This window comes from Choristoneura fumiferana, chromosome 13 (assembly GCF_025370935.1).
Source record: "Choristoneura fumiferana chromosome 13, NRCan_CFum_1, whole genome shotgun sequence".
Classification (NCBI taxonomy): domain Eukaryota; kingdom Metazoa; phylum Arthropoda; class Insecta; order Lepidoptera; family Tortricidae; genus Choristoneura; species Choristoneura fumiferana.
The window spans coordinates 8,822,741-8,835,229 of NC_133484.1; the positions used below are offsets into that span (position 1 = coordinate 8,822,741).

Below are 12,489 nucleotides of genomic sequence, written 5' to 3' on the forward strand. Positions count from 1 at the left end.
CCAATTCGGGCACATATCGGCGCGTTGTACGTGTTCGTTAACATCGAACGAAACAGCTGACGGGGAGCATAATGGGCGGCGTGGGCGGAAGGACGACGACGACCATGATCGTGCAGTAGAAACTCTCGGTCACACTCAGATGAATGAGCGGAAAGAAGAATGTCTTCGGACGTGGTGACCGGAACGACATAGATATTCATCGTTTGTATTAAAGTATGAATAAATATTATTACTAAGGCTACTGATAACTAATACAATACAAGTGGATAAACATGTAACCGAACATGCAAAAGAAAGCTAGGCTTGTTTCAGAGACTTGCACGAATTAAGTAAGTCGCGCGTTTACCTTGTGCTGACTAAATTAAGCAACAACAACATTTTAAATGCCCTTTATTTGTAAAAGAACGAAAATAATACAAGATTTTTAAATTTACATAAATCACCAACTATCTCATGTTACAAATATCGAATATATCGAATCTGATAACGTCTAAAGTTCTGTTGAACTGCGACTCTTCATAATGCAACAAACAGATGTCCAGTTTCTTATGCCGTGGATTTATTATCTGCGCCTATGGAGTCAAACTACTTCCGCCATAATACATACATTATTTTTAGGGAATCTGTAAAATTAGAACAGCCATTAGTCAAAAACCATGGACAAAATATACAGTTATTTCAGTTTCTACTTAATGTCGATATTCAGCTCAACACTAAAGAAGATTGTCAATTTTACCAAATTCAATGGAACCAAAAATACAATGTTAAATGGTGAAAAATCTGCATATCTTTGATGGAATGATAAAAGCTTAAGAAAATTAATTATCATTATGTAAATATTACCATGAAATGGCACTATTTGATGAAATAACGGCAACTAACCTATGAAGAGTCAAAAACGGTTGATTTCTCGTTTTCCGAGAAGAACACTGTTCTATGGAACACAAAGGCATATTGCGTTTGAATCACTTGATGTACACAATACGAAACCAAATTGAAAAGTATTTTTATAACACTGAAAATCACCAAAAACTCCGTAGTATTAGTTAACTTGACAGCTCACGTACCACAAAGCATCTGGCGCATAAGATGGCGGATGGCACGATGAAACGTCAATTGCTCGTACTTAATGACAAACCATTAGCAAGTATAGAATAAATAAATGTCATACCGTCTTTGTTTTTATATGCCGAAACACCTTAGAAAGAAAGAGATAATACGTGTTTGTTTATTTCTACATCGACTCTATAGTAGAATGGGGCCTCTCCATATGTTTACTTGCTCTGAGCAACCAAGTGTCACCCGATATGAGATGAGATGAAAATTGAAATGTCAGATTGTAGTACGGGCTGCAAAAGTTTCGTTAATTTTGTTTAATTTTTTTATCCTTTGTCTGATTTATATTTTTGCTTGTAGGGTAGAACACTTAAAACTATTTTACTGGTTAAGCCAGTTAAATAGTAATTTAGTAATAGCTGAAGGAAGAAGCTTAATCACTATGGATGAGAAATTTAAAGGTTCTTGCCCAAACTGTTGTCAACATTTTGCATTGACATGTAAGTATATTATGCATTGCATTGTCCGATAGGGTCACTGGAGCTTAGTTCCAAAATTAAATTGAAATTGTATTTTATTTTGTTCTATATCTGTGATTATTTTCAGCCTTGTCACCAGAAGAGAATATAAATATTCCTGTATTTTTACAATGCGGACACTTTATGTGCGAAACATGTGTTCGGAAGATTTTAATAGTTGGAGAACATATTTCATGCCAAGTATGCCAAAAAGTAATGGATATCATGGATGCCGAGAAGCTGCTGCAGGACAAAATAAAATTCTACAATATTTTTCCTGTAAATGTTCACATGCTTGGTGAACTTGCGTTGGAATGTATTATGGTAACAAAATATCTTGTTGATTCAACAGAAAAGTTCTGATAGCATGATTCATTCATTGTCAAGTTCCAATGACCTACTTGTTTTGTTGCTCACATTCCTTGTGTAGGTATTCTTATACCTGTATGTAAAAAGCTTATCTGGTTTTAAACTTACACAACTTACATATACAACCTTGAATCTATATTATACTAGTCACACGCAAACCTTAGGGCTAGCAGTTGAAATATTCCAGCATTTTACAAAAAATCTTGTAGAAACCCCCAAAAAGAAATTATAAATTTCACAACCATTACGTAAAAAAAAACTTTGCCTAATTTTGTCTTATTTGTGTAGCAGTTGTAATTTTTTTTGAACACAGTACTTTGTCTTTGAACATAGTTTGAATTTTTGCTTCCACTATAGAAAGTATATTCATTGTCCTTTCTTCACCAATATGTGAGACACATAAGCAACAATTACAGTAAATACTTTTTATTGTCGTTCTCTTTAGTGGCGCTTATAACATGAATAAATATCTCTTTTAATATGTAAAATATCACTGTACAGATGTAAGTAGTGCATGTTACGCTTCATTTACCACCCTTCACCGCTCAACTGTTCCCACTAGAGATGAGCTGCGCAAGGATAGGTAAATGAAGCATTTCTATTGGTTCATGAAAAACACATTCCTCGCACATCTTTGGTGGAAACACAGCCTTATTGTATTAAATAAGTGACTTTGTATTAGCCTTTTCAAATCCATTAAAATAAAACTTATCTTATTTAGGGGCTGTTTCACCAACTGGCGGTTAGGTGTGATGCCGTCTCTATTTGTTTTGTTTGAATAGACGGAGATGGCATCACATTTAACCATTGGTTAACACTAATCAACGGATGGTGAAACAGCCCCTAGTGTCCAATGTCAAAACTAAAAATGTATGGCTGTACAGTACGATTGATTCGAGTTAATACTTGACAGATGGGCGTGCCTTTAGTCAATTTTCAACTTTGACGTCATACAAATAAAGCCATTTTTAGCATACCCCTACCCACATTTACAGATTATCTAAAAATTATTTAATTCGTATGACGTCAAAATTTAAAATTGACTGAAGGCACGCCCATCTGTCAAGTGTTAACTCCAAGTAATTGTACTGTACAATGCATACTGAAGCTAATTTAAAAAACATGTTAAAGATGAACCTTTCTTTACCATTACATACACTTGAACCAACTGAATCGTGACCCACTGTGGAACCTTTTCATAGAAAAAGTCATAGTGACATTGCATTGCCTGACAAGAGAATTTATTATAACTTTTTTGTGAGAACGTTCTATGGTGGGTCAGGAATCAAATGGTTTGACTGTACCTACTACATCTGTAGGTAGTTAGCTCATTACAAACTAAGTAAACTTTTACAGGGAAAGACAGAGAAAACAAAGACTATTAAAGAAGATTATTTTATTGATGTGCATGCTATCCTTGCTAGCTCTGAGCAAACTCAAGGTAAATTTGTGTTATGTACATTATAATTAAGTGGGTAGAACTCTCTTGCTTTTTATAATAAAAGGTGATTGATGTAGGGTAGACACACACATTCCCATGTATGCATGCAAGCACAGCTCCCTAGCTGAATAAAGTGTATTTTGAGGACTATAAGTGTTTTACTGGACATATTAGTGGCGACGAAGTGTAAAAGTGAACTTTTTAAACCAAAATGTCAAAAAAATCCGTGAAGTTTAATGAGTTTAATCCTCAAGTGGACAGTTGGGACAATTACTTGGACAGGTTAAAATATTGCTTTTTAGCAAACGGTATTGACACTGATAAGGATAAAAAGCTAATTTCTTTACTGTGTGTGGTGCACAAGTGTTTGAGACTTGTTTAGCGTTGATTACACCGAGCAAAACTAGTGATGTGACATTTGGTGACATTGAAACTGTTTTAACCAAACATTACAGCCCGAAACCCAATGAAATCTCCATGTCTTATAAATTTTACAAGCGTGATCAACGTCAAGGAGAGAAGGCATCCGAATATATAACCGACTTACGAAAGATTAGTTCGTCTTGTAACTTCAGCGACTTGGAACGTATGTTACGCGACCGACTAGTGTGCGGTATGAGCGACCATAGATTGCAGTACGAACTATTAAAAAAAAGACGGCCTCACCTACCAGAATGTCGTGGATGCTATGCTATCATCGGAGAGTGCGGTGAAAGACATTCGTATGATAGTGACTAATTACGGAGCGAACGGCACCCCTGACGCACCCACACACGCCGCGTCGACATCGACGGCGCAGCCGGAAGCGATGGACGTCAACGCCGTGCAGGCAAAGGCGGTCACTCGCCTGTGCTACAGGTGCGGGGACCACCACGGCGGAGAATGTCGTTTCGTCAACGCAGTGTGCCGTTTTTGTAAGAAAAGAGGACACTTGGAGAAAATTTGTATCGCCAAAAAGAAACGCGGCTACAAAGCAGTTCACTACACGGAGGAGGACAAGGACGATTACATCGGTGGCATATACAACGTGGGCGGCGTCCGCGTCAGCCGCGTGCCGCCTTACGAAGTGGTCGTGACGTTAAACGGCACGCCGACGGACATGCAGGTGGACACGGGCGCGAGCTTCTCGCTGGTGAACGAGCGCACGTGGCGCGCGTTGGAACACCCGCGCCCGCCGCTGCAGCCGCCGCCGCTGGCGCTGCGCACCTGGACCGACTCACCAGTCGCGCTGCTGGGTCGGGCGACGCTTCGAGTGCAGTACAAAGACATTACTCGTGATTTAGATGTTTTTGTTGCGAAAGGCAAAGGGCCGAATCTCTTAGGGCGTGATTGGTTCGAGCCGTTAAATGTTACATTAAACGTTAATTACGTGTCAACTTCTTACGATGCTAACCAAATGATTAATAGACATGTAGAGGTATTTAAAGAAGGACTCGGTACTTACCGAGGAGAACCGGTAGCTATTCATGTGAAGCAAGGGGCGACACCTAAATTTGTTAAAGCTCGGCCTGTACCGTATGCGATAAAAGATCGTGTCGAAAAAGAGATAGATAGATTGGTTCAGGAAGGGGTACTCCGTCCGGTATCTTTTTCCGACTGGGCGACGCCCGTAGTGCCGATTGTTAAGAAGACAGGGGACATCCGGTTATGTGGAGACTATCGCAGTACGGTGAACCAAGCCACCGAATCGGATACGTATCCGATGCCAACCGCCAATGAAGTCTTCGCGACCATAGCCGGAGGCAAATATTTTTCAACCCTAGACCTGGACCGAGCTTATACGCAGGTAACGGTGGACGACTCCACGGCGAAATTACTCACGTTAAACACCTCCAAGGGTTTATATTCAGTGCACCGCCTGGCATTCGGAGTCAAAGCGAGCCCAGGTATCTTTCAACGGTTGATGACAGCTCTACTGGCAGGCATCCAAGGGGTGGCAGTTCTGATCGATGATATTATTATTTCGGGTCAAAATGAAAACGAAATGTGGCAGCGTTTAGATGCGGTACTCACACGTATACAGAAAGCAGGACTACGGTTGAACAAGAATAAATGTAAGTTGGGCAGACAGAGAGTAGAATTCCTGGGATACGTAATAGACGCAGAGGGTATACATCCAGCTCCGAGCAAAGTGGAGGCTATAATGAACACACCGGCACCACAAAACGTGCAGGAATTGCAAGCTTTTCTCGGGCTCTATAATTTTTATGAAAGGTTCATACCACACAAAGCAACGATGCTGGAGCCTTTACATCGGCTGCTTGATAAGGCTAGGACGTGGTACTGGTCTGAAACGGAACAAGTAGCGTTCGACAAGGCAAAACGTTTATTGTCATTTGATTTAACGCTAGTTCATTACGATCTACACAAACCTCTAGTACTTACTTGTGACAGTTCTGAATATGGCGTTGGTGCAGTGCTATCGCACATTTTTGAAGACGGAATTGAGCGCCCAATTGCAATGAGCTCTCGAACGTTACATACACATGAACGGCGTTATTCGCAGCTGGACAAAGAGGCTGCATCAATCATGTTCGGCATTCAAAAGTTTCATAACTATTTAATTGGCCGATCCTTTACAATAGTAACGGACCACAAGCCATTGCTTGGTATTTTCGACCCAAAAAGGCCTATGCCAAGCATGATGTCTCCACGATTAACTAGAATAGGATTGGCATTAACTGCACACAGTTACCAGATAATGTACAAACCGGGTTCTCAAATCGGCAATGCTGATGGATTAAGTCGTTGGCCACAACCTGTGCCGGATCAACCAGAACAAGAACTTGGGGAGATTTTACTGATGGCAGAAGCACCGCAGGATTTTCCGTTCGATGCAGAACAAATCGCAGCAGAAACAAAAAAGATAAAGTATTAGCAACAGTTGTTCATCACATACAACGTGGCTGGCCAACCAAAGTAAATGATAGTGACTTACGTAAATACTGGCTACATCGAGACGAATTGTCGCTAAAGGAAGATTGCATCCTGTTAGGCTGTCGTGTAGTTATTCCACCCATGTTTCGGGAAGCCACACTTCGGGTACTTCATAGTACTCATAACGGCATAGTACAGACAAAGGCCTGGCAAGAAGCTACATATGGTGGCCTCAGCTCAACGAAGACATTGAGAGACTGATCGGAGACTGTTCAAAGTGCCTAGAAAACCGGCACATGCCTCCTAAAACAAATCACGAGTGGATCACGCCTACCAGACCATGGTCTAGGATACACGTTGACTTTGCGGGGCCATTTCAGAACAAATATTTCCTGATAGCAGTTGACTCTTACTCACGGTGGCCTGAAGTGTTTATGGTCACCAATATGACCTCGGCTACTGTTATAAAACACTTACGTATACTGTTTGCTACCCACGGCTTATGCGAAATGATCGTTTCCGACAATGGTACATCGTTCGTATCCGGCGAAATGGAGCGTTTCTTAAAGGCGAATAATATAAAACATGTAAAAACAGCGCCTTACCATCCAGCTACAAATGGTTTAGCCGAAAGAATGGTGCAAACAGTGAAGAATAAACTTCGGAAAATGGATAATGTACCGTGGGAAGTTCGCATCCCGAACATGCTCCTGGGATTACGAGCTACAGCATGCTCTGGGACAAATAAGAGCCCGGCGGAATTGCTGATGAACAGGAAGCTACGAACACTTTTGGATACTATCCACCCGGATAATGTCAGCAATAAAAAAGTGGAAGAGCAAATTGACAGGAACGCAAACCAAAAGTGCGACAAAGCAATGTTGGACATAATATAATGTATAGAAATTATGGTAATGGCCCCAGATGGTTACCAGGGAAAATTTTTTCGAAAGGGGGCCCATCGAGTTACCGCGTGGAAGCAACAGATGGTTCAATAGTCAACAGGCACATGGACCAGTTAATTAAAACAGCACAGAATGCAGATTCGAATGAAGAAACGGAACCACCCAGCGAACAAGTAGTGAGAGGCGAAGAAGTAGTAAGAGGCGAAGAAATAGAGGATAAAGGAACGGTGCCAGAAACAGAAAATGCCAGGAGAAAGACAGAGGGGTTGTGGTAATCAGTGAAGATGGGAATCAGGAAGAGGGTATTATTGAAATACCTAGCGCAGATCAGTGGGCAAAGATGTTAGGAATACCTACTCCTGAACCAAGTCAAACTGGAGGGAAAGTAATTAAAAAACCAAATACCGTTCTACATTACCCTATGAAAAGCCTGGTAGAAGTTATAAGTAGGTGCTTGATATTGTTCTTGTTGTAAGTTGTAATGTAATGTGTTTGTTATAAGTTGTTGCTTTATATTGTTATGGTTAGAGTACAGTTACTTGGGGGAAGGTATGTTATGTACATTATAATTAAGTGGGTAGAACTCTCTTGCTTTTTATAATAAAAGGTGATTGATGTAGGGTAGACACACACATTCCCATGTATGCATGCAAGCACAGCTCCCTAGCTGAATAAAGTGTATTTTGAGGACTATAAGTGTTTTACTGGACATATTAATTTTGTAAAGACCATTTCTTTCACTTATTCCATAATTATGCGTAGGTATATTATTTTTAATGAAATGTTTCTGTAAAGTACCTACATGTTAATGCCATTCTTCAAATGTTATTTCTTTCGCAGGCCAATGCTTAGAATGCCAGATTCAAACAACAAAATTATGCCAGCAATGTAACACCATTATTTGCCAGGAGTGCTTCGACAAGTCCCATAAAAGCTTTGTTGTGTTTAAAACTCATGTTCTAAAAGAAATTCAAGCACAAAAGATACCCAATAACTGTTTGATTCATATTGGGAAATCTCTTGATTACTATTGCAGGGATTGCAAGAAATCGGTTTGCTTGGACTGTCTGATGATTGGCTCTGAAAAGTCATGCAAGAGGCATGATATTGTACTTATTACTGAAATGGCAAGTTTTTATTTCCAACATAAGAAGCATCTGTAATATTATAGTAACATACAGTCGACAATTTGATTTCCAGGCCATCATGGAACCATATTACTACAATAAAATGTTTGGGTTGCAATGATCATTATTGTTGTAATGTAACATAACCATGACAACTGCAACCAATCAGAGTTTGGTCACAATGGCATAGTAAAAGAGAACAAAGTAGGTTCACTACGAACAAAAGTACATCGCGCGGCTTAAATGTGTGCGCGCCGGTTGGCGCCGGTACGCACGCACCCGCCGCACGCACACACTGATAATTTAAGGAGGATTAAGTTTTCTTTAGTAAAGGCTGCGCTGTCGGCGGTGCCGTACCTACGTTTCGATTTTAGCTCGCTCGTCTTACGCTCGCTTTGCGAGATGATCACCTTTTACGTTCGCGTACTAATACTTACGTATTTTTTGTATTAGGTATAGTTGTAAATTAGTAGTATGTAAGTGTAGTGTGATAGTTTTGTGCAAGGACACAAAAAAATAATAGATACCTACCTACCTATACACAATATAGTTATCGTATTATGTGTAGGAAACATGAGTAGTATGTACACAGTCGCCATCATAACTTCGGTGAATTTATAAATAATATTTTTAAATTTAGTATACTAATAATAATAAAGCGGCAAAGAATCTGGTTTCTCTAGATATTATACAATTTTAAGTTAACTTTCATACTAAAATTATTTGCAGGTAGGTAATTAATTAATCTAAAATAGACATCGACAACCCTAAGCGTCCGCGCCGGAGTAGGTAGTTAATTCCCCTAAAGGGTCGGAGTGCGCATACTTGTTCTCTTTTACTATGACAATGGTGGCCAGGGGGTCCTCGCCATAACAATGTTCTACCAATTTCTTGGTAACGCGTCAAAGTGAAGGCCAATAATTTTCTTAGAATGCTCTTATGACTATTGCCTCTGTCGTAGATGAAAGACTGATATGTCATTGTTTTGTTAAAACAATACATTGGCTGGTGAATTTGGGATGCATGCATGTCGAGACTTATTACCTGTTGAATTTACTTGTCCTATTGTGACAAGGTTCCATTGTGGCCCAGAAATAAAATCAGTTTCTTTACCTAACAAATATGTACCTATGCTGTTTGCTGACTTCATGTTACACATCTAAATGCTTTGTTCACTAAAGTATACCTACATAATAGAGTCTAACACATTGTATTGACTACAAGGAGCAACATTGTTTTACCACAATCAGTAATCTTGAGCATGTTAGTATAATAAAGTTTCTATTGCAGAATGCAGAATTTTTAGATGATTTACGTGAAGTATCAGTTCAAGTTGATACTATTTTCCGTAGGCTGACAAAAACGGCGGTTGTAAGTAAAAACTTGAATTTCCACTCTATGTATAGATTATGAAATAAGGGTAGAACTCAAAAAAAAAACTCGGGTGTTTTTGTTTTATTTTAAGATGTAAGTAGTAATGTAAAATATAAATGTGTGTGGGATTCATCACAGAGCCCGTGTCGCCTAGCGCGCGGGCGCTAGCGATCGCATTCACCATCTCTTTCTACCCTCATTTTATTGTGCGACACACAGACCTTATATCGAGATATAAGATCTGTGGTGCAACAAAGTAAAGTCGTGAAAACGATTGTTTCCAATTAAGTACTTAGGACAATAAATCCTCTTAATATATTATTTTTCTGTTTGACATAACATTTAATGATGAAAGTATTTTCCAGGACATTGGGTATCTACTTCAGAAGGTAGAAACTGAGAAACCTGCATCACCTGATCTGGAACAGGTCACAATAACAATTGAACAGCACTTTTCTAAACTGAGTGCTGAGATCCTGACCCATAAGAGAGAAGTCCTCGGTATAATTGAAAAGTTAAAAGATATTGAGAAAGATTCGCTTGTGAAAGCTAAACATGACGTTGCTAAAGCTATCAAGGACTCCAACAATGTAATGAGCTCATTAAAAACTGCTTTAAGCTGTCAAGAAAATACTTTGGTAATGTCTAAATTATTTGTATAGGTAATACACTAGAGATGTAGGTAGTGCCACCAGAGATGAGGTCATGCACACAAGAACATGTAATGAAAGCGGGATTTTGACATTCACTCATTCATTGCATTCATTCTCATTTTATGAAATCAGTTCTTCATGTAGCTGTGTGTGTAATCATTCACTTCAACTCTCGTGGCACTACCTTTTATTCTTTAGGTAGCAAAACAACACTTAGGTACATACACTTAATTAATATTTGTTTATGAACACTAAAGTAGGTACAAGAGAAAACCAAAGTCCATGCACGATATTTTTTAATTGGTGATCAGGCGTTGAACAATACTTTTGCCAAAATTCAAGCCAATAGGTGAGGTCTCACACATTTATCTTGCAGTTTTTTTTTAATTAAAATTTATAATATTGTTAAAGTTATAATAGCCACTGTATGTAATAATATGGTACAGTGGGGGTAGGAAAACCTTTGTCAGTTATTAAATTGATTTCTTTACAAAGTCATAGACTCTTAGTACGTTTTGAAACCAAAGTACTAAGTAGACAAGCGCATATCAAATTATACTTACTTGTCATGATAACTAAGGTCAAAATAGTATACGCCCCTGTAACATATATCTAGTTTCATATCAATACAAAACCTTTTTTAATAAACAACTTCGTAAAAGATTCAATCAAAAAATAGATTAATTATCAGTGTTTGTCAGTGCCAATGCCAAGGTGTAGTGGTAGGGTTGGTATGGTCACCTGATTATGTTTAGCAGGTTGACAGGTTGACGCAGTATGTCCTACTCAATCGTTAAAGCAGATTATCGCTCATACTGAGCAAAGGAAAATAGATCTTAGGGTGAACCTTTTTTTACTCCGATGTACATAATATTTTCTTAACTGTGACTGTGGTTTATGCTGCTGTGTTAATTTTATACGTACGCAAATTAATTAAAATATTTAAAATGATTTTTTTTTGCAGGTTAATGTATCAACACTTCTCAATGATGCTAAAAATATATTGACAAAGCCTTGGTATTTAAGCAGGGATGAATCAAACAAGCTCCCATTGAAGTATGACATTTTTATTTTAAATTTATACTCATTTCAAACGTACTTATACTGAACTTACGAGGTTAATAAATATTTGACATGGCCACAATATTGCCAAATAATAGTAATTAGTAATTTAAATTTATCAACATTCCAATCATTTTATACAAGTTTTTGCATTCACAAAATATTTGCAGGTGGTAGGACCTTGTGCAAGGTCCGCCCGGATTGCTACCACCATCTTGCTTGCTAATCCTGACGTGAAGCAGCAGTGCTTGCACTCTTTTTTGTTTCGGCGTGGAGAGTAAGACAGCCGGTGAAATTACTGGGACTTGAGGTATCCCATCTTAGGCCTCTAGGTTGGCAATGCATCTGCAATACCCCTGGTGTTGCAGATGTTTATGGGCGGTGGTGATCTCTTACCATCAGGAGACCCACTTGCTCGTTTGCCATCCAATCGAATAAAAAAAATATATATTATATCTGAATCATTCACGCACAAATTTAGTCACACAGTGTAAACCAGACATTTGTCAATACCAAATACAACTATTAAATTACTTTCAGGGTGACAGTAAACGACGACTTGTGCATGCTCATAAGCGATTACATTCAACTAGAGGGTAATGCAAAGGCTCAATATAAACTGCGAGCTTCCCATGAGTTAGACGGGTATATACCACCCCCTCCACTCTCCCCGGTCTTCCCTCCACTGTTACTAAAAGGTAAGACACTGCCACTCTGAAATGGAGATGTGTGTCATCTTTGTCTGTGACAAAAAAAATAACAAAGCTGGTGACCCACGTCTTTTTTTTATGGTATAGGGGGAAAACGAGCAGGTGGATCGCCTGATGGTAAGCGATTACCGTCGCCCATAGACACCTGCAACACCAGAAGAGTCACAAGTGCGTTGCCGGCCTTTAAGGTAGGAGTACGCTCTTTTCTTGAAAACTTGAAGGTCCGGGAATACCGCAGGCGATAGTTCATTCCAGTCTTGGTCGTAAGTAGGTACTACATCTGTTAAAAAAGGCAGGCCTCAAGAGGGTAAATGTATGTCGTTGTCTAGCACCCATAGTACAAGCTTTGCTTAGTTTGGGGGTAGGTCAATTAGTGTAATTTGTCCCCAGATAATTA

General features: G+C 39.1%; 1 protein-coding gene across 2 annotated transcripts in view; it reads left to right on the forward strand.

The window, feature by feature from the left end:
* Positions 1-1,492: 1,492 nt before the first annotated feature.
* Positions 1,493-12,489, forward strand: part of LOC141433998 (RING finger protein 17-like) — a 28,394-nt gene continuing 17,397 nt past the window's right edge. Inside the window, exons 1-8 of one of the 2 annotated variants that reach the window (XM_074096190.1) lie at positions 1,493-1,556; positions 1,663-1,898; positions 3,300-3,384; positions 8,007-8,293; positions 9,584-9,664; positions 10,033-10,305; positions 11,285-11,376; positions 11,923-12,080. In XM_074096190.1, coding sequence (XP_073952291.1) covers positions 1,499-1,556; positions 1,663-1,898; positions 3,300-3,384; positions 8,007-8,293; positions 9,584-9,664; positions 10,033-10,305; positions 11,285-11,376; positions 11,923-12,080 — 1,270 coding nt within the window. In that variant the 5' untranslated portion in view covers positions 1,493-1,498. Of the gene's footprint in view, positions 1,557-1,662; positions 1,899-3,299; positions 3,385-8,006; positions 8,294-9,583; positions 9,665-10,032; positions 10,306-11,284; positions 11,377-11,922; positions 12,081-12,489 lie in introns of those variants that run through there. The other variant, XM_074096191.1, reaches the window with a different exon arrangement.